At 35.7% G+C, this 22,360-nt stretch overlaps 3 protein-coding genes across 3 annotated transcripts; 1 reads left to right on the plus strand and 2 right to left on the minus strand.

Moving 5' to 3' along the window:
* Positions 1–240: 240 nt before the first annotated feature.
* Positions 241–4,584, minus strand: cldnd1b (claudin domain containing 1b). Its single transcript, XM_051109319.1, has 5 exons — positions 4,484–4,584; positions 3,158–3,670; positions 2,928–3,035; positions 1,060–1,197; positions 241–978 (listed from the first exon to the last, which is right to left on the minus strand). The coding sequence occupies exons 2-5, from the start codon at positions 3,450–3,452 to the stop codon at positions 758–760; spliced, it is 762 nt and encodes a 253-aa protein (XP_050965276.1). The 5' UTR covers positions 3,453–3,670; positions 4,484–4,584; the 3' UTR covers positions 241–757.
* Positions 4,585–6,121: 1,537 nt separating this feature from the next.
* On the minus strand, positions 6,122–14,365 carry glb1 (galactosidase, beta 1). Its single transcript, XM_051119055.1, has 16 exons — positions 14,228–14,365; positions 13,081–13,250; positions 12,701–12,851; positions 12,315–12,375; positions 12,111–12,205; positions 11,591–11,771; positions 11,367–11,425; positions 10,953–11,074; positions 10,815–10,855; positions 10,634–10,746; positions 10,472–10,546; positions 10,259–10,348; positions 10,047–10,160; positions 9,400–9,531; positions 6,933–7,187; positions 6,122–6,833 (listed from the first exon to the last, which is right to left on the minus strand). Exons 1-16 carry the CDS (start codon positions 14,282–14,284, stop codon positions 6,570–6,572), a joined length of 1,980 nt encoding a protein of 659 aa, XP_050975012.1. The 5' UTR covers positions 14,285–14,365; the 3' UTR covers positions 6,122–6,569.
* A 1,788-nt stretch (positions 14,366–16,153) lies between these two features.
* On the plus strand, positions 16,154–20,359 carry ccdc86 (coiled-coil domain containing 86). Its single transcript, XM_051106917.1, has 4 exons — positions 16,154–16,824; positions 16,978–17,107; positions 17,354–17,428; positions 19,847–20,359. The coding sequence occupies exons 1-4, from the start codon at positions 16,274–16,276 to the stop codon at positions 19,982–19,984; spliced, it is 894 nt and encodes a 297-aa protein (XP_050962874.1). The 5' UTR covers positions 16,154–16,273; the 3' UTR covers positions 19,985–20,359.
* Positions 20,360–22,360: the final 2,001 nt, after the last annotated feature.

Below are 22,360 nucleotides of genomic sequence, written 5' to 3' on the forward strand. Positions count from 1 at the left end.
TAAACCACAGCAGAGATGGTTTCAAATTGCTACCAGAACCATCACAAAATATTGATTCTAAAATTTACTAAACAAGTAAAATACATAAAGAAATACATTCTCAAAGAGAAACTAAATGGTAAACAATGGTATAACCAATGCAAAGCACAAGAAAAAAATAATAAATAAGCAAACCAAATGTTCAGGAAAACACAAAAGGCTCAAGTGGTTAATGCTTGTGACACATACAAACGTTCAGTCTTTCAGGCCAAGGCAAAATCCTATTGCATCTTGGAAGCACTAGTACAATGCATTCGCTTCAAGATATCACTGAGTAGCTACAATCTAGGCTGAATAAAAAAAAAACAGAGGTGTTATTTAAAACACGACTAGGAGATGAAACTAACCCTACACATCAAAATAAGTTTAGTCAACAAGTGTGACAAAACAAAAGGTGAAGCCCTGAATAACTACTGTTGTTTATAGTGTTCATAGATGCTTTTCTGTTGAGCAACAGCACAGATGCTAACAGAGTGGTTAAAAAGGCAGTTATATAGTAGGAAGAACCTTCAAAAGATTAATATATTCACAGGAGAGTGCTATGGGTGGACGGTGTTAGTTAACCTACTAACCTACTTTGAGCAGTGTGTTCTGAGCGGTTTCCTTCATAACTTTAGCTTGGTTAGTGGTAAAAGCAGCCGCTGAAGCGAGCATGGCTGTGTGCTTTCTGTGAGAGCGTACAATCGCTTCGGCGACTGTACGGTCAGTCCTTTATTGCTTAGGCAACTCTATATGCTGTCATTCGAGTGTAGTGTTGGCGGTGGCTTCTCGCGGCCCATATGAAGAGCGCAGCAGCCATGATTTGCAGCGGAGACGAGACCAGGGCCAAAAACAAAGACCAGCCTGGAGAACGGTCCATCCCTTCGGGCAGGTCGGATAATTCGTGTAGCAAATGGATGCCAGTGAGAAAACAGCATACGGTGGCCACGGAACACAGGCCTGGGAAAACGACATAAATAGGTTAATTTTTTTTGTGGGAGCTGTGTGATATACAGGCATTGGCTTGTATTTCTGTCTTACCGGCCAGCAGATGTAGCAGCCCTACGAATAGTGTGGGAGTGATACTGCGGCAAAGGCAGGCGCACACTCCGATCAACGCCGCGAGAAACACCAGCCCCACAGAGACCAGCGGCAACAGAAACTGACACTTCCACAGGTCTGAGGACACAAACATTCAAAACATAATGACAAAGCAAATGACTAAACATCCTGTCACTAGCTGGCTGCTTAAAGGGATGGTTCAACCATAAATTAAAATTCTGTTAATAATTACTCACACTCATGTTGTTCCAAACCCATACGGGTTAAGAACGACATGAGGCTGAGTAATTAATGACAATTTTCATTTTTGGGTGAACTATCTCTTTAAGACAAACACTGTAGTATATATGAATGATACTTACTTTTAAAAAAAACAAAACAAAAAAAAAAAAAAAAACCTTGTTTAGACTGTGTCTGGGCAAAAACAAATTTTAAGTGAATGCAATAAGCATTAAAAGCAATATTGAGAACTCTTTTCATTGCTGTTATTAAATGGAAAATCATTTTATGTCAAAGCAATGTTTTTACTATGCGTGCTAGTCAAAGAGCTGTTGTCTTCAAGATGATTTTAATGGGTATATAAAACTAGGCAGCATAGTTTTAACCTAGGTTTACAAAAAAGTATTAAAAAAAATATATAAATGACAAAAATTCAAACCATTCAAAAGTTTGTGGATTACAAGACGTCTCCTATGCTCACCAAAATTGCATTTATTTGATCTAAAATACAGTAAAAGCACTAATATTGTGAAATATTACAACTGAAAAAACGGTTTTCTATTTAAATATATTTTAAAATGTAATTTATTTCTGTGATGCAAAGCTGAATTTTCAGTATCATTATTACAGTCTTCAATCTTTCTTTATATTTCTATATCAGACGTTTGCCTCCCCCTTTCAGAATTATTACAAATGTTTACCAAAATAAGAGGGATCATACAAAATGCATGTTGTTGTTTATTTGGTACTGACCTGAATAAGATATTGCACAATAGTCCACAAGAGAAAATAATAGTTGAATTTTTAAAAAAAGTTTACATCCCCTTGATTCTTGATACAATGTTGTTACCTGAATGAACCACATCTGGTTTTTTTTTGTTTTTTGTTTTTTTTGTTTAGTGATGGTTGTTCATGAGTCCCTTGTTCTTAAGCATGCATTAAGAGCTGAGGGGTGAAAACTTTTGAACAAAATGGAGATGTGTACTTCTTTTTAATGTACATACATTAAATTTACCCTGATCTTCAAATTCGAAAGTTTTCACCCCCCGGCTCTTAATGTGCGTTTTTTCCTTCTGGAGGATCAGTGAGTGAACCTTCTGTATTAGTTGCATACAAGTCTCTCAGTTGTCCTCAGTGTGAAAAGATGGATCTCAAAATCATACTGTCATTGCTGGAAAGGGCTCAAATACACAAAAATGCTAAAAAATCCAAAGAATTTGTGGGACCTTAAGGATTTTTCTGAAGAACAGCAGGCAGTTTAACTGTTCAGGACAAACAAGGGACTCATGAACAACTACCACTAAACAAAAAAAATCATTCAGGTAACAACAGAGTATTAAGAATCAAGGAGATATAAACTTTTTAACTGGGTCATTTTTATAAACTCAACTATTATTTTCTCTTGTGGACTATATGTAAATATCTTTTATGTGAAATATCTTATTCAGGTCAGTACAAAAATAAACAATAACAAGCATTTTGTATGATCCCTTGTATGACATTTTTAATGATTCTGAAAGGGGGACGCAAACTTTTGACGTCAACTGTAAATAAAATTGAATAGCATCTAAAGAAAGCCCTAGAGCGTATAGGTGTGTATACATGATTGATTTAGAGTCAGGACGTACATGTACGCAGCAGATCTTCTCCGCTGTTAACATTTCCAGGAAGTATGTACTTGGATTCCCACTGCTGTTGCAAAGTAAAGGCCTGACATTTTGTCACCATTATCGGATCTGGAAAAAAAGGACACAGAGAGCAAAAAAAGCAACATGCAGTTAGCATTCATTTTTAACCTAATGCACAACTAATAATAATACATAATCATAAATTACAAAGTGGAACATCCTCCTCTCACCAGGCTCTCTAAACCAGGGCGAGTCTCGGGGCACCAGAATGCAGCGCCACCAGAGACCCAGCGTGCCATTAAGCCGAAACAGAGCATTGCTGTAGTTCCTCTCATCGCTTTCCTCTGCCTCAAACTCATGCCGCATAGTCTGCAGGTCTGAGCCGTTGTTGGCATCATTGCTGGCCGGCTGGCTGTGGTACTGGTACCAGTGCTGCGTTCCCATTGCAACGGAGAGATAGACCGTGGCAAGCAGGCTCAGCACAGAGCCGATGACCAGCGCCGTGGCATATCGGTTGTCCACCATGGTTTCGATGATGTAATATAAAAAGACTTTCTGTAGATGGCCAGCAATTAACTCTTTAGTAGATGAGTGTGGAGACTGATAAGAGGAGAATGGTCATATCATTTGTACAGTTTTTGATGACAGAGGTTGCTTTTCATCCTCCTATACTTTCTAGTGCAAAACGTCAGATCTCATCCTCACAGACATAATCCTTCTTAAGGTCCAAAGAAGTGCATCATCTGAAACAGAGAAGAGTGTGATTTAATCTCAAAGTAGTCAAACAAACTATGTTTACATAAGTAACAAGTTGACACATTTTTAAGGAGGACTACGTCCCAGGATTTGCCAAAGACACTCCCAGTTTCGAGGCATTTAGGCAGGTAGCTAAGCATCATGAGCAAATCTGATTTATGCATGTGAAATAGTGAAATAATCCATACCTATAATTGTATGATAAAAAACATGGCACGTAACAACAAAACAAACCGTGGTTAGTCACGTTAGTCACCGACTTCATATTACAAATGGTATAGCAACAAAACTTTTAAATAAATAAATAAATAAAAATTTTATTATATTATTTACATTTTTTTACATTCACCCATACATTAGTAACAAGCATTTTAAATAGTATATTTAAAAAAACATATATTTGTCCAATTAAAAAATAAAAAACCAAACAAGTCAAACTCACAAGTGCTTAAAGTGCTCTTTACCAGGTCGCTATGTATTATTATTCAGTTGACTATATAATAAAATTATTTTGGCAGCGTTTAAATGCACGAAGCAGCTTTTCATGCCATATATAATTTAAATATATTTAACTGACACAGCAGCCTAATGTTCAATATTTCGTACATTAAAGTTGTTTGACGTTGGCTAGCATGAGAGCTAACAGGCTAACGTTACTGTGTTTGAAACGACATACTTGAGACTTTTGCGAATAAAAAAACGAAGTAATTAAATTTTGCGTGTTTTGTACTGTCTATATTATTGAAGAATGGTATTAATGTTTTAGTTTAAAGCGATAAAAGCTTACGATTGTCACTTACCATATTGCACACACCCTTCGCTGTGACGACAACTCCATTTCCGGTTACGTTTACGAATGCGCGCACGTCGCAACCTCAATCAACACAGACGCGGACACAGGCACGAGCACGAGCGGTGGACTCAATGTTGTAAACTTTTAGGGTTTCACACGTCCTGATCAAAACGGATAGACAAAAAAGAAAAAACTAAAAAGTTTTCTTCTGTTCACGCTGTCTTTCTCTTTTAAAAGTGGCTTATGCTGCATTTTAGTTGCGTCTCAGTCCACTTTCCATTCAACATTTTAGTTTTTTGAGACCCAGATAAACAGAATTGTATTATTGTTTAGTATTTCCACAACAGCAACAAACATTATTATTATAAAATTTTAGAAACTGAAAGAAGAAGCATAATGTTTCAAAGAATCGGCGGTTTATTTGACAGTCATCGTCTTTCTGCCATAATGAGCAGTTTTAATCCTCCCAGTGTTTTTTGCATGCCATCATTAGCTTTATGCAAAATAATATTTGCAGTTATCTACAGAAATTGTCCGAAGAGTTAGAAACGTCTTGAAAATATGTATGCAAATTGTGTAATATCCAAGGTACCCATTTTTAGTTATTGTGCAGTTAATTCTCATATTGTACGTTCAGTTTTTGGAATATTTGTCCTCTCCCCAAATTTGTCACTACCGAAACACTAATAGCAATTTAATTAGGGTTAATCTGACCTAAGATTTTACTTACATCTACATTGTAAATATTTATTTTTTGCTATATTATACATTTTTTCAGCATTATTTCAAGAGTAATTTAGGAGATTTGTTGTATTTTGTATCCAGTTTTTCTTTGTAAAAAGGAAAAAGTTGATCATACCGATTTTAAAGTTAAGGATCATTAGTTTGAATATACATTGAACCAAAATATATCATAACATCTTAGCTGATCATTCAGTATACTTTTTTTTTTGACAAAATATCCCATGTTTTGGTCGTGACTGCACATTTTTGGTAGTGACAGTAATGTTTTGGTAGCAACCATATCACATTACAGAATTTTAACTTGCAAACCAAAATACGACGTAAAATACAAAAAAATTGCATAACTGTACTAAAATGTTGTTTATTTCCCCCAGGTTCGGTCATGACTGTTATGGTAGTGACAATATTATGAGATACCACCCAAAAAAAAATCAATGATGTCACTACTGAAAAATTTGGTGAAGAATTTTAGATAATTTTGAAGCTAGCTTCAAAATTTAAGATTTCAAAAATCAGCACATTGTTGGCTAGCACGGTTCTGAACTAAATGTTATGGAATAACTCCCAAAAAAGTGTGTTTAATTGTAGAAAATGGTGTTTGGTAGTGACATTGCTTGAAGTTACAGAAAGAGTTTACCTCAAATGATGGGAGCTATCTATTCACACCTTCTAGCTATGAAAGAGAGTACTTAAGTGAATAGTTAAACGCTTATTAAATGTGTTTTTTTGGGTGTGGGAAAGCAGTTTGCACCTATTCAATAGAATGGCCCGTATACACAAGAAAAGGTGAACATGCTTTGAAAAATGCACACCATAAGTGAATCGCTGCTCATTTTAAAGATGTCACATAGAAAACAAAATTCTTGTAAAACACCCCAGAAAACACCATATATCTCACTGATGAAGTCTGCATGTATAAAATCGTCGTTTATTTTACAAACAATGAAAGATTTCTGTATGGCTTTAACAGTACAATTAAAAAGACATACGGTATACAAATACAAAAACATTCATCAATATTTTATAGTGACATATTAAAAAGCAGTATCCAACATTTGCAAAAATTAATTGGCTAAATTGGCTAAATAAAGCCTTCTAGATTTCTAGTATTATTTAAAATCATTAAAAGTGCAAAGAATAGAAGGATTTCAGCAGAGATCTAGTGCATTAAAATTAAGATCACAGCTCCTTGTCTAAGCAGCTTTGACACCTGAGAATTGGCGAGATGTTACTGTACATTCACAGTGATCATATATTCCATACAGTACTGATGCGTGTCATATTCTTCACAACTTCCTACTTCATGTTTTAGATTCCTTTAAATCAGACAAATGTGTAATGTGCATGTTTTAATCTAATATCGTTCTACTCCAAAAGTCTGCTGGACCTCTCTTGTAGAGGCCGGTTGACTTCACTGTGGCGTTTATGATGGGAGTATCAGTGAACTCCACCGTGCAGGAACCAGAGGAGCAAGGTGACGCCTCCAACTCCAGAACAGTTATGTTGTTTTGGACGGAGGTGCTGAGCAGGTGGGCTGGGACAAAGAGGGTCACCTGTGGCCCACGGGACGGCCAGTAGCGGCCCACATTAAAACCGTTAATCCACACTTGACCCTGAAATTAAAAGTATGTTATTATCCCGTTATAATCCTGATCTCTTCACAGTTATAAATGGGTTTTAATATAACCAACAGAAGTGGTTAGGACTCCTACCTTCCTCCAGTTGGGAAACTGGATGTATGTGTCCTGAGGGAGGTCAGGAATGCCGTTAGGGATGATGAAGCTGCCAGCGTAGAAGGTTGGAGGTGAAAGCACAGTAGGAGGAGAGGTGGCGAACCTGCTGGAGGTGGAGATGAATCTGCTCGATGCCGACAACAGGCCCTGCTGCACTGCTTCATCGATGTTCAGAGAGTACACCGTCCAATTACTCAGAAAATCAGCACCCAGAGTCAGATTAAACACCAGGCCCTGAGGAACAGAGAGAGGAAATGAAAAAGAGAAATGGAAAAGGGAAGAAAGATTAAAAATATGATAATATAATAGTTATTATTCCTTCAGATGTTAAAAATTTAATGTGCTGTTTAGAGCTTTCAAAATTAGAATGTTAACGCAGTCGATTAATTTTTCCTGTTTAATAGCATTAGAAATATTTAACGCAATTAGTGCAGGAGCGTGGCTAGGGTTGGCCACCCCACTCACAACTGCTGCTTCTGTCTCTTTTTTCTTGACAAGTGTGTTTATTTAGTCGCACAACGTCTTTACGATCACATCAAGTGGGAGACTTTTCAGATGTACACTCCAACTTCAGTAGAACAACAGTGAACTGCAGTCAGATGAGAAAAAAATAATTTACCAGTCCTGTCAGTAAAACAAGACTAGTCAAAACTAGTCATAATTAGCACGGGTATATTTGTAGCAATAGCCAAAATACATTGTATGGGTCATTATCCATTTTTCTTCTATGCCAAAAATCATTAGGATATTAATTAAAGATTATGTATGAAAATATTTTGTAAATTTCCTACCGTAAATATATCAAAACGTAATTTTTGATTAGTAATATGCATTGCTAAGAAATTGCTAAGGCGATTTTCTCAATATTTAGATTTTTTTGCACCCTCAGATTCCAGATTTTCAAACAGTCATATCTCGGCCAAATATTGTCCAATCCTCAATTTTAAAAAAAAATGTACTCTTGTGACTGGTTCAGGGTCACATTTCATATTAAAGACAGAATGAAACTACAATTATAAAACGGATAATTCCGGTTCTTGATTCTGATTGGTTGAGCCGCATTCTAAGCTGTTGTAAATTACTCTACAAACATACACCTTTGTTTACTTTTGTGTGTTGCTTGGCAACCACTTTGTTGCAACCACAACTGTTTCTGAGGAACTACATTGTTTGGTGGAAAAATACTGTTTTTATTTATATCAATACACTTTATTTGCTCTGTTTTATTTTGTGAAACCTTGCTACGTCAAGGACTTTATATATAGGAAACCTGCACTCCTATTACTTATGAATGGCGAATAAGCCACGCCTTTTAAAGGAAAGAGCCAATCGTTGATTGGTAAAGTCCTCGTGTCATCGCGTCAACAGGCATGCGTCAACAGGCATGTGCATTGGCTGGTCTAGCATCAATAGCAAGCTGTTTGATGCAGTATTTGAACATAAGAAACAAGTTTTATGAGCCTGTTGTTGTAGAATTTTATTGTTGTTTTCAAATATGAAATTTAATCATGAGCTTAGTGAAGAGTTTTGGAGAATTTGATGTTTCCCCATTCAGAGAGATAGGAGCTGCACTTGCATGCCCGAGAGGCGTTTCAAAGATTGCCGCCGAGTGAAATGACTTGTCTTAAAGGGACTTTGGCTACGTATATGGAATAACCGTTTTATAAAAGCAATAAGGAGGCTTATTGCTTTAGCATGCATGTCAGATCCGTGTCACGTTCAGCAGCAGCAGCTCTTAAAGTAACAGCAGCCAATCACCTAATAACCCAGCTGCTGTGATGTCTGTTAATCAAAGTACAAACGAACTAAGAGGAAATCAATAACTTTTGTAACATTAAGGATTCATCTATATTTAATTTAGTATTTACCGTTTGATAACTTTATTCAATTTCTTTATATTTCCTGCTTGCTAAAGGGCACAGGTAAACAATGGGTTTATGTGAAGATTGTTTTAATATGTTATATTTTAAAGTAAATTTTTTTTTTTTTTTTAAATTGTTGGCTCTCAAATATACTGAACAATTTCCTGGAGACATCAGTAATATTGGCATCAGTGATACTCATCTTCAGTCACAAAAAATGAACAAATATTAAAAATATACTGTCTTTATGTTGTTTTTACATTCATTTGAAGATTGAGTGTGAAATGATTGCAATATAAAAGTATATTTAAAAACTGGTGGAACTGTGATTAATTTCAGATAATACGTGTAATTAATTAGCAATTATATATTTTTAATCAATTGACAGCACTAGCGCTTTTATTTTTATGATTTTTTAATATTACTCATATTTAATATTACTACTTAATATTTTCTTTTTTTTTTAAATATTATTTAGGTTTAATTTATTTTTATTTCACTTTTATTTTTATTTATTTTGTGCTAGAACGTTGTTAGAACTGAAAATCTGTAAAACGGGAAGTGGATAGGAAAGGTTTGGTTGCCTTAAAATCATTAATTTCTTTGCCGTAGTTGATTCTGCCCATGTTCTCCACCAGGATGTCCACACGGCTGCCAGCTTTTCCTGTTATATTGATGGTGAGTGCCTTGTTCCTCTCCAAAATACCAGCAGCAATCTAAACAATGAAAGGATTTAATATGCACATGATGAAATCAAACGATTACACTCCTATTCCAAAGTTTGGAGTCAGTAAGATTTTGTAATGTCCCTTATGCTCAACAATTATTTAATCAAAAATACAGCAAAAACAGTAACATTTTGAAATATTCTTGCAATTCAAATTTTTGAATATGTTTTAAAACAGAATACAAAGTTGAATTTTCAGCATCATTACTCCAGTTTTAGTGTCACGTGATCCATCAGAAATCATTCTAATATGCTGATTTGCTTTTTAAGAAACATTTATGATTATTATCAATCTTAAAAACAGTTGTGATGCTTCATCTTACTGTCTCAAACTTCTGAACAGTAGTGTGTTACGCAAAAATGCCCAATCATATATAAATTTGTGCACAGACTTTATCACATGTTAAAATCTTACAGACGGAGTCATTTCAACATTGCAGCTATTATGATTGAGTAACTCATAGCTCAGTAAGGCAGTCAACAGAGTAAAACAGTGCTGCTTACACCATCAATGGATATATATGCCCGATCATGGACTCCATTTAGTGGAGACGACAGCGGGGTGGGCTTCAAACAGTTGAAGGGTAACACAGTTTGATACAGCACAAAGCCAAACCCCTGGCAAGAAAATGAGACATTCGTAATCAATGCACAAATAAGACAGAGGGAACATTTCTGATACTAACTTCAAATTTACTGACAATATGTGGGCATACCTGATTCATTTCAGTAAATGTTGGTGGGTAAAGAGTTTTTACAGGGCCAGAGACAGATATTAAATCTAAAGACTCAGACACGGTCTTGAGCTGCGAGGACACAGAGATCATTCACACTTCAGTCAGAAGAAAAAAATGAGATGTTATACAGAAAACAGAAATTATATATCATATTACAACAGTAGAAAGGCAAAGATGCAATACACAATTTACCTTTTTCATTTGCACTTGCCCATAAGCAAATTTAGGTGTTGATGGAGGCAGTATTCCTTCTGGTATCTCTTTGTACTGTTTTTAAAAAACATAAAAACAACCACCAAGATCAATTTGCATCATTACTGGCCATTGCATTTCTCAATCAAAAATCATCTTTACCATGCTGATGACTTCTCTTATGGCGAAATACTTCTTTGTCAGGTCTCCAGCTTCTGTAAGCGAGGCGTCATAGTCATAGCTGGTTGGTTGAGGACCATAAGGAGAATTGGCACCTGTAATGTTGAACATGAATCAAGACGCATTCTTATTTATTTTTGAGGTACAAATCTCCAAAACCTACCATTCCAATAGCCAAAGTTAGTTCCACCGATGAACATATATCTAGAAAACAATGGGGAAAAAAATCAATTACAAAAAATCAATTTCTTTCACAAAATGGATATCTCAGATTAGTTGTTATTATGGGCAACCAACTCACAAGTTAACATTGGCTCCCACTTGCAGAATTTCATTAAGGCTCTTGACCACAGCAGCTGTGGGAATGACAGAGTGTTTCTTGCCCCAGTGATCCAACCAGCCTGTGTAGAACTCAGAATTCACCTGGGGAAAAAAAACTGCCTTCATTTCAACAGGAAATGTTTATGCACAAGGAGCATCACATTTTATTGTTTCAGATAAAAGCATTGGCTTAATAAATACAGTTAGAGTCAAAATTTACATACTGTACACCTTGCAGAATCTGCAAAATGTTAATTTTACCAAAATAAGAGGGACCATACAAAATGCATTTTTAACATTTTGCAGATTCTGCAAGGGGTATGTAAACTTTTGACTTCAACTACAGAAGTAATTGTAATTCTAAACAGCTTTGAATAAGGTTTATGGTTTTTACCAAAGGACCACGTGGCTCTGCATGTCTCTGTGCTGCAAAAGCAGCAGTCACGTTTGAACCTGCACGAAAATACAACAGAATTTATACTGAATTTCAGAGTTGTAATGCACAGCTGTGCTCTTGGCTCCAGAGGTTAAGTGATCAGCATTTTTAAAACTCTAAGGAATGTGAAGGTGAAATACAGTATATGTAAGTGATATGGGTGATATATAGGATATGCAAACCTGGTCCGAAGTCAACAGTGGCATAGATGCCCTGGAGGGATCCACACTTGAGATAACCCACACCCGCTCCATCTGTGGTGAACAGGACCACCTCTTCACCCAGATAAGAGCGAAACAGCTGGCTGAGATGCCGCATATAGTTATAATCACAGGCAAAGTAACTGCCGTATTCATTCTCTACCTGCGTATATGGAATAAAAAATTAAAAAATTAAAAATTATGTAAGCGTCCTGAAAAAGGTGGAAAACATAAATAAATAGGTGCTACAGTAAAAAAAAATATTCACACCCATGGAAATCCTTAGCAGACAATTTGAATATTATATAATGGTGGAAAAGAAATGGGCAGTTGTGAATACACCAGCCCAACAGGAAATATCACTTTCCAATAACGTAGGTTTTGCACTATGCAAGGTGTAAAATATATATATTCAAATGTGTAAATAAATATGTAACATACACACACCTACAAACAGATGTTACTTTCATCAGTGTGATTGTTATATATAATAATGTCTTACTTGCACAGTAATGATGGGTCCACCGTTCTGGTACAAGTAATGGTTTATGATGGGCAACAACTTCCCCATCCACTTATCCACAGCTGCAATGTAATCTAGAACAATATAAAAAGCTCCAAAGTCATTACTGTAGCTTATAAGCTACACACTTCACTCATTCAACTGCACATTTTCTTATTTGAGGTTAATCAATAACTGCATCACCTGGATCAGATGATCGCAGGACAATATCTTTCTTTCTCAACAGCCAGGAAGGCAAACCTCCCTAAAATAAAAATATTGAGCCAATTCTGGTCAGAAAAGAAGTCACACTCCATCACATTTTCAGTATGTTTTTCTTTTCACTGTGCACAATTGCTTATTTGTTGAAATATTGGAATACTGTTTAAAATTTAAAATAACATTTGAAACATTACATCATTCTTTACATGAGTCTTCTAATGATTCTAAAAGAATCTATTCAAGTTTTTTTAAGCATTCTATGAAAAAACAGTTTAAATATCACCGTAATTAAATCAGAATGATTAACTTCATAGAACATGTATGTAAAAAATGACTATTATTTAACTGTCTCTTAGTTTTTTTCTCACCATATCCCATTCTGCACAGATGTAGGGACCTGGTCTCATTATAACTAGCAGGCCGATGTCTTGGCACAGCTGTAGGAAGTGCTCTAGATCCCGATCCCCACTGAAGTCATACTGACCAGGCACCGGCTCGTGGAAGTTCCATGGCACATACCTGAAGGTGAATTTGGGCTTTTGGAAAATCTGTGTTTGAATCAGCTTATTCGATACATAGTTAGACAAAAAATAATATTCAGGGTTCTGGCCAACAAATTTCTATTAATTACTACATATTACAAAACAATTTCAGAATTAACCGTATCTGCAACGAGCAATTTTCCATGAGTGTGTGAACCCTAAATATTGCATATGACTGACACTGAATCATAGTCAGTTCCTCTTACGTCTGGATGGCGTTCAAACCAGCCATGTACATCTTGAGTAGCCTGTCCTTCCAGTAGACTCTGGGAATCCTGCTGTAGTGGATGCTGCCGGAGATGTAGCGAAATGGCTCTCCATCTTTAAGGAAGCAGTTTTGACGGTAATCAATGGAGAAACTGGGTGTTGCAGCATACTAAAAAAAAAACAAGAAGACACAGTGTGCTTTAAAAACATGAAAAACGTTTTTTAAAAGGTAAAAGAACATATCACCCAATTAAAAAATTACAGTACAGTATTTCAGAGAGTGTAATTATGTCATTTACTCAGCCTCATGTTCCAGCCTGGTTTTCTTTCTTTCACTGAACACAAACAAAGATATTCTGCAGAATATCTAAACCTATATATATATATATATATATATATAGTGAATTTGATTGGTATTTGAGCTCCAAAGGACAAATACATGACCAAAGTCATGGTTCACCTATGTCTTGTAGCTTATCATAATTGACATAAAAATTGCACAACGTCATCGGAAGACTTTTTTTCTTCTCTTTCTCACAACAGTCCCAGTCCCCATTCACTTTCATTATATGGAAAAGAGCAGCTTTTCACCATCCTGGAAAATAATTATGTTTATACTGCAACAAAATCATACTGATATGGAACAACATGAGGATGAATAAATGATGACAAACAGTTGTCATTTTCCTTAAAATATCACATCATCAGCGGATTGTGAATTTTTACACGTTTAGGTAAAACCTCACTATTCTTTCGTGCATTTAACGCATTTACTAAATAACAGTTATACATAATTGTCAATACCATGTAAAGGGTTTATGTTTGATTACTGACATCCTCACATGACATGTCACAAGACTCATGAAAGTCTGAACGAACTTTCCGCATTTTTACATAACATCAGACAGAAAGTCCAACCGAATCTCTCAAAGCAAGAATAATCATCTACAAACAGCGTCTGAATTGCAAAACGCTAAAAGTAGGATACTTTTCGCAAAAAGGCACAAATTAAATCATAATTTCACACATACAAGTAGCCTAATGGACAACACATCTGCACACTAGCCAATGCATCTATTAGTAACCAGAGATTTACGTTTGGTCTAAGGGATACTGTTTAACCAAACAGACAAAGTTGATACTTGCCGTGACCAATGGAAGTGTCAGCAGGAGAACCGACATCAGTCCGACACCAGGCGCCATGGTGTTTGACCGGCGGTCCGGAAGTCAAGTGCAGTTGTTTTGGTTGCTGCTAGAGATGTATGACTCGTGAATGAATAGTTCTATGGATTCGAATCTTTTTAATGAACTGTTCACGGTTCACACGGCTGCTCTGAACAATTCGCTTACGAACCGAACTGAATCATTAAAACGAGTCAATAACTCCTGTCAACAACTCTACTCTTGACCGAGAACGTCCCTTTCAGACAAACAACTAGAAGATTTAACTTTATTTGAAACCGACCTATTATTTACTAGGCCTACTTATTTATGTAATTAAGTAATTGAATGAAATAAAATCAAAAATGCAAATGCTATCGGTGTCAATAGTCCCTTGGGGTCCCACTTATAGCGCCATTCCGCTTCCAGCGTCCCGAGTTCGAATCCCGCCTCGCGCTCTTTCTCCCACTATCCTAATTAAAGGCAAAAAGGCCAAAAACAAATAATAAATACAAATGCTTATACACAGTGAGTTAATATATATATATATATATATATATATATATATATTCATAAGAAATAAATTTTAATATTGCAACAAAATATAATGAACACAGTAGATGGCAACATCCTTATTAACAGAAAACATAATAATCTGCAAGTGCACACACACACACACACACACAAACACATGTCTGGTTTATTATCTTTGTGGGGACTCTCCATAGGCGCAATGGTTTGTATACTGTCCACACTGTATTTTCTATCCCCTTACCCTAACCCTACCCCTAAACCTAACCCTTACAGAAAACTTTCTGCATTTTTACTTTCTCAAAAAAACTCATTCTGTATGATTTATAAGCTTTTGTACCCATGGGGACCACAAGCCGGTCCCCACAATGTCAAAAATTTCAGGTTTTACTATCCTTGTGGGGACATTTGGTCCCCACAATGTAGCAAAAACAAGTACACACACAAAAGATTAGGAGTTTTGAACTGGTTCAAGAACTGAATCGCTGATGCCCATAGCATCAATTCAACCATCAAGATTAGACAGACATTTTCAAGAACTAAACGTTTTAACACAATATTTAAAACCTAACTAATAATGTTTAGTTCATGTTACTATTATTTTAATTAGGCCTATCAGTGAGTAATCCAATAAAAATGGCTATGTAATTTTTAAGAAAATATCTTTTAGTCGCAACAAATGCATCTAACAAAAATATGAGAGTAACCGGCTTGAGAACCTAGTACTCCTAGTATTAGTATAGTATTAGTAGTATTAGTATTAGTACAAGTATTAGTAGTAGACCTAGTATTTATTATTTACTTTTCAATACTAAGTAATTATATTAAATAAAATTACTTATGCACAGAAAAAAAAATTGTAGGAAATTCATTTTAATAATGCAACAAACTAAAATGGACACAGTAGATTACAACATCCTTATTGACAGAGAAAACTGCAAGTCAAGTGTGCAAAAAAAACAAACAAACAAAAAAAAAAACTGTTTTGGAGTTTTGAACCGGTTCAGGGACAGACTTGGGGCCGCCTATATATAAAATATAAAATATATATATATATATATATATATAAAATCAATAGTAAAATGCATTTGTTACTATATAGTATATATATATATATATATATATATATATATATAGTAACAAATGCATTTTACTATTGCGAAAAACTAAACTGGACAGACTGGATTAAAATAAACACAATTTTTAATAGAAATATGGGAGTGCATTTTCACTAGAACGTTGTAAAGGAATAAAGTGAGCCGCATAAGAATCACTGATCCGGATCTTTGAGCCGGTTTGTGAACCGACTCGAGGAAACGAATCATACTTCCATAACTGCTATGCGACTCCCAACCACTAGGAAGCGATATTGATCGCTTCTTAAACATTTTCTGCGGCTCTCGGTGAAAACAGGAGGAGTACACGTGTGTTTCCGCACATGTGTTGATTTTAATACTGTTTAAATATTTTTATATTGTATTGATCAACACACCGCTGAAGATGCCAGCGTCTAAAAACAAGAAAACAGACGGCGGAGATGGTGCTGCCAAGGCAGAAGCTCTTGATAATGAAGAGGATTCTCCAATTGTGAGCCGCACACGGAGTGGTCGCAGACTACATACACCCGCGGCTAAAACTCCCGTCCGCCGGACCAGAAAGTCTGTTATCCGAGAAGATCCGGTAGAAAGCACCGAGTCTCGGCAGGAATCACCCCCGGATGAACGTCCAGCAGATACTAAAGGTGATCAGTGCAGTCAGGTGACAGAAACAGTGTGTCCAGATGTATCTAACGTTACATCAACATCAGCAGATGTCAGTCAAGAGCCAGTGGCGGACACTGCAGGTTTAATAGGATCAGATCAGACCAGTGAGAAGGAAAATGTGTTAAGTAATACAGAGACTGAATCCACTGGTCCCACTGACCCCAAGAATAAGGCCAAGAAAAAGGCCAAAAAAAGGACTCACTCAGAATCCAGTGAGACAAAAAGTCAGATGATTCCTCTTGGGAAACCAAAGTCTGGAAGAGTATGGAAAGACAGAAATAAGCAAAGGTGATTTGAGTTTTTGTAGCCATGTTTGCTATCGTGCTTGGATACGTAAACTTTTTTCTCTAAGTTCTGTAGCCTGTTTTGTCGTGTGGTTTATTTTTGTAGTATAACCAGCTTTATTTGTCTGTGCTGTTTTTTTTTTTTTTTTGTTTGTAGGTTCTCCGCTCTGTTGAGAGACAAACCTCTGCGTACGTCATGGGAAAAGAAGATGGAGGCCAAGAGAGAGAAGCAGCTGATGAAGCAGTACCAGCAGCAGCTGAAAGATGAGCAGATCAGAGAGAAAGAGGCGAGTTTATTGCCCCAAAACTGCATGCTTTTGTCTTTTTATTTTTATCGCATTGTGTCCAACACCCATACAAGTTTTGTTTTGGAGAAAGGTAATAGCAGTGATTTGTTTATTTGTAATAACACTACAGTTCAAAGGTTGAGGGTTTGTACCAAGTCTCTTATGCTCACCAAGGCTGTTTTAAAGTTAAAAACTGAAATTCGAGTGAACATTGATCATGTGCTTTTTCTGCATCTATTTTTGCAGGAGAAAAAGAAGAGAAGAGCAGAACATCTTAAAAGAAGAGCAGAAAATGAGAGAAAAGCAGAGATTGTGCAAGTGGTAAATACAGAATATTATTTTGCACCAAAATTCAGTCTCTAACACTTATTTTGTCACCTTACAGTTGAGGTCAAAAGTCTACATACACCTTGCAAAATGGACAATAAGAAGGATCATACAAAATGCATGTTTTTTTAAAAATATATAGTTCTGACCTGAATAAGATATTTCACATAAAAGAAGCTCAAGTTCACAAGAGAAAATAATAGTTTAATTTATAGAAATGACCGTGTTCAGAAGTTTACATACACTTGACTGTGTTGTTACCTGAATTATCCACAGCTGTGTTTCTTTTGTTTAGTGATAGATGTTCATAAGTCCTTTATTTGTCCAGGGCCCGTATTAACAAAGCATCTTAAGGCTAAAAGTAGCTTGTAACTCGCAGATTTAGCCGAAAATCTTAAAAATAACAGCTGTATCATTCCAAATTTTAGGACTCCTAAATTTTTGCTATAAGAGTGTTTCACAAAGCCTTTTAGCACTAAAACTAGTTCCTAAATGTGTAAAACGTTAGGAGTAGTGAAGAGGACTCCTAAGTCACTAAGACCAAGCCACAAACTATCCTAAAATGACTGTTGCCGGCAGTCTGCCTCGGAAATGTAAATGTTTTAGAAACATTTGACGATTATGTGCTTTTTAAAAAGTAGCCTATCGCTTTTGGTTTTGGAGTTTATCTCAACTCCAGATTTTCCTTTGATTATATCTTTGTTTTCATTAACCAGTTAGGCAAGAAGTAACAGCTGTTTTTGCGTGAGTTTGGTTTTTATTTACGTTTGCATGTCTTACTATCAACCATGATGATTTTACTCTGATTTGAACTGGTTCAAACCTTGATTCAACCATCAAGATTAGACAGACATTTTCAAGAACTAAACGTTTTAACATAATATTTAAAACCTAACTAATAATGTTTAGTTCATGTTACTATTATTTTAATTAGGCCTACTAGTGAGTAATCCAATAAAAATGGCTATGTAATTTTTAAGAAAATATCTTTTAGTCGCAACAAATGCATCTAACAAAAATATGAGAGTAACCAGCTTGAGAAAACCGACCTAGTATTTATTATTTACTTTTCAATAGTAAGTGATTATGTGCTTTTAAAAAAGTAGCCTATCGCTTTTGGTTTTGGAGTTTATCTCAACTCCAGATTTTCCTTTGATTATATCTTTGTTTTCATTAACCAGTTAGGCAAGAAGTAACAGCTGTTCTATGAATAGATCTGACAGAGGCCCCTCTTCTATCAGCCAATCACTGTGTGCATAGTTAGTAAGCATTCTGACATCATCCATACCAACGAGGTTAACCCCGCCCTTACTCTTAGCTTAAGACTTCTCTCTAGTCCTTAGTAAAGGTTAGTCTCAGCAGCTTTGTGAATAGGTTTTAAGAGAGAACTCTTAGCTAAAAACTTTTTCTATTTAAGAGAACTCTTAGTGGTAAAATAAAATGTTTTGTGAATACAGGTCCCACAAAAAAATCCTTCAGGTCCCACAAATTCTGTGGTTTTTCAGCATTTTTGTTTATCTGAACCCTTTCCAACAATGACTGTGTGATTATAAGATCCATCTTTTCACACTGAGGACAACTGAGGGACTCATGTGTAACTATTACAGAAGGTTCAAACACTCACTGATGCTCCAGAAGGAAACAGAATGCATTAAGAGCTGGGGGTGAAATCTTTTGAATTTGAAGATCAGGGTAAATGTAACTTATTTTGTCTTCTGAGAAACATGCACATATTTTCTGTAGCCTCTGAAGGGCAGTACGAAATGAAAAGAATATGATATTTTGGCAAAATAAGAAAAATGCACAAATTTTCATTCTGTTCAAAAGTTTTCACCCCTCAGCACTTAATGCACCGTGTTTCCTCCTGAAGCATCAGTGAGCGTTTGAACCTTCTGTAATAGTTGCATATGAGTCCCTTAGTTGTCCTCAGTGTGAAAAAACAAAACAATGGATCTCAAAATCATACAGTCATTGTTGGAAAGAGTTCAAATATACAAAAATGCTGAAAAACCAAAAAATTTGTGGGACCTGAAGGTTTTTCTGATGAACAGCGGGCAGTTTAACCATTCAGGACAAACAAGGGACTCATGAACAACTATCACTAAACAAAAAACACAGTTGTGGATCATTCAGGTAACAACACAGTATTAAGAATCAAGTGTATGTAAACTTTTGGACAGGGTTATTTTTATAAATTAAACTATTGTTTTCTCTTGTGGAATTGAGCGTCTTTTATGTGAAATATCTTACTCGGGTCAGTGCTAAATAAAAAATAACATGCACTTTGTATGATCACTCTTATTTTGGTAAAACAATTAACATTTTGCAGATTCTGCAAGGTGTTTGTAAACTTTTGACGTCAACTGTATTCTTTGACTTTTATTAATAACTCTATTGATTTTCCCCTTTCAGATTAAGAATACAGCAAAGATCAAGAGAATGAAGAAGAAAACCCTGAGGAAGATTGAGAAAAGAGACACACTCTCGATGGTGCAGAAAACACCACCCAGTGTCAAGAAAGGTTCAGGGAAAACAAACAGCGGCTTGTAGAGTTTCAGTACTCTGATGTGTGAGAATCTCATCAGACCTTAACGTCCTGTTATTGATTTGAATGTTCAGTGCTTGTTGAATGAACTAGCATGTGAACCTCATTATGGGAAAGACTAGAGATGTGTAATAACTGGACTCAAAGTAGGCTACTTTGTATATCAATAATTATGATAAAATGACAAGTTTGAGTTGTGTATCTGCTTTAAGTCTCTGTGTCTGATGTAATATTTATACAGCGAATTGAAATACAGATCAATAGGTTTAGTTTTAATGGACATCTTTTTCCAATTACCTTTTATATGAATATGAGTTCATCTGATTGTCACATGAAAAAACATTTCAAATAAATATCTTTATTGATCCATATTCATTTGATTGTTTCTGGTCCGTGTATATAATTTATATTTTTGTTGTTTTATAGTACAGAGATGTTTCAGTTTCAAAATAGACTTGGGACTTTCCGTTTGGTTGTATATGGTAGTATTTACCTAGCCAAGATGCTTACACTTTCGTTATCTCTGGTACTTTTTTACATGGTTAGGTGAAATTTTCGGTTCTTTTGAGTTAAAAGCAGTATTGTTAAAACGTGCTTGTATTACTGCAAGGAAATCAAATGTTTAGGATCTGTGATTTAAATATGTACTCTTCAAAAAAAAAAAAAATAAAATAAAAAATACAAATTTAAAAAAAAAAGAAGGAAATAGTAAGTTATGACTTTGATAGTTATGTTTTTTTCCTTTTCTGTCAGTTTCCGTCAGATTTTCCCTGTGTTAAATGTTTTATATAGTTTTTCATTCATCTTGTGGTCTGAGGTAAGGTAGTCACATGAGGTGATCGAAGAGGTGGAGTTGATATCAAAAAAATAAAAGAGGGACTTTCCACCTTCGATGCATATATAAAAGAAACTGCAAACGGAGTAAAGAGCGCACAAGAAACTGAGGACGAGAAAGATATCCTTTGTTGACAATGGCTGCAACTGCCTATGCACCTGTGGTAAGATTATTTATAATTGCATTATGATCTGACAGTCATTTAACACAATATGCCAGCATTTGTGTCCAGCCTTATGTGTTCAATTTATTGTGATCAAGTGACCCCTCATGAATGTCTTGGTTATCTTTTAGGCTCAACACTTGCAGCCTCAGACAGAAGTGTGTGGACCCAGGCAATGTGTTAAAGGAGACCCCAAAGACACTGTGCCTGTTCCTTACCATGAGCCACTGAAAGACACCACCCACACCGTTTTCCGCGTTCAACGACAGGTCTCATCAACTCCTAAACGCTTTTCTGTGAATATCTTCAATGGCTCTAATGGAGTGAAGGTTCCTGTGACTGTGAGCAGCATGGATACCATCGCAAAACTGCAGCAGGAGGTCCTGAAGCTGAGACCAGACCTCGGAGCAAACCTGAATCTGGTCTTAAATGGCAAACCAGTTGAGCCAAACAAAATGCTGTCTGAGCTGCAGGTGAAGCCTGGAGCCACATTCATCACATACCAGAAATGCCACGGAGGTTAACAAGGACTTATTTGTATCTCTTTTATTTCTGTCCTTATGTTGAATGGTGACTTATGCTGTAAATATGCAGTATATACCAAATTTTGCTTGTCACATCTTCTATTACCGTTAACTAGTTTGTAATATCAGTCAAAGGTTAGGATACGTAGACCTCAATTTAATAGCTTATTTGCTTATGCAAATAAAAATGAAATAAAAAAAATAAGTGTTTAAATAAGTGCTTTGTTTTTTTAAACTAAAGGAACTAAAATACTAGTAAAATACTACTAGAACCTATCCACCCAGAAGAGCAAACTGTCTAGCATATTTTATTCTGTAAAACATATAACATTTTGTGTAATAGAAGCATTCAACTGGACTGTAATTGTGATTTGCACTACATGTAAATTCTGTTTCTTCAGTTTTAATAATGATAAAAAATACAATCATCTGAAACCTCTAGTAATAAAAGCTGTTTCTTTCTAAATGGATGTATGCATTCTTTAATACAATATGATTTAAATGTGTTATTTAAAATGATGCTCCTGATGCTTGAAAAGCTACACTGAAACACAAATGAATATCTGCTGTAATGGCAGCAACACTTGAGCTAAATGAACAAAAGTAGAGGTTCTCCAGCATGATCTGGGATGTTCTAATGAGGATCATGAGCTTCAGTGGAAGCAAGAACATCTGTACAAAGAGTACAGAAATGTTCAGTGTCACAAAGAAGTAGAGCAGGGTCTTAAATATTTCTTCATTTTACACAGTTTCTTACACAGTTTTACCTTTCTGAAATTTATTTATATATATCCATTAAAGGGGTGGTTTTAGCATTCAGTTAAAATCGACAGGTCTGTTATGATCTAGATTTTCTGAT

Source organism: Labeo rohita, chromosome 1, assembly GCF_022985175.1.
Source record: "Labeo rohita strain BAU-BD-2019 chromosome 1, IGBB_LRoh.1.0, whole genome shotgun sequence".
NCBI classification, from domain to species: Eukaryota; Metazoa; Chordata; class Actinopteri; order Cypriniformes; family Cyprinidae; genus Labeo; species Labeo rohita.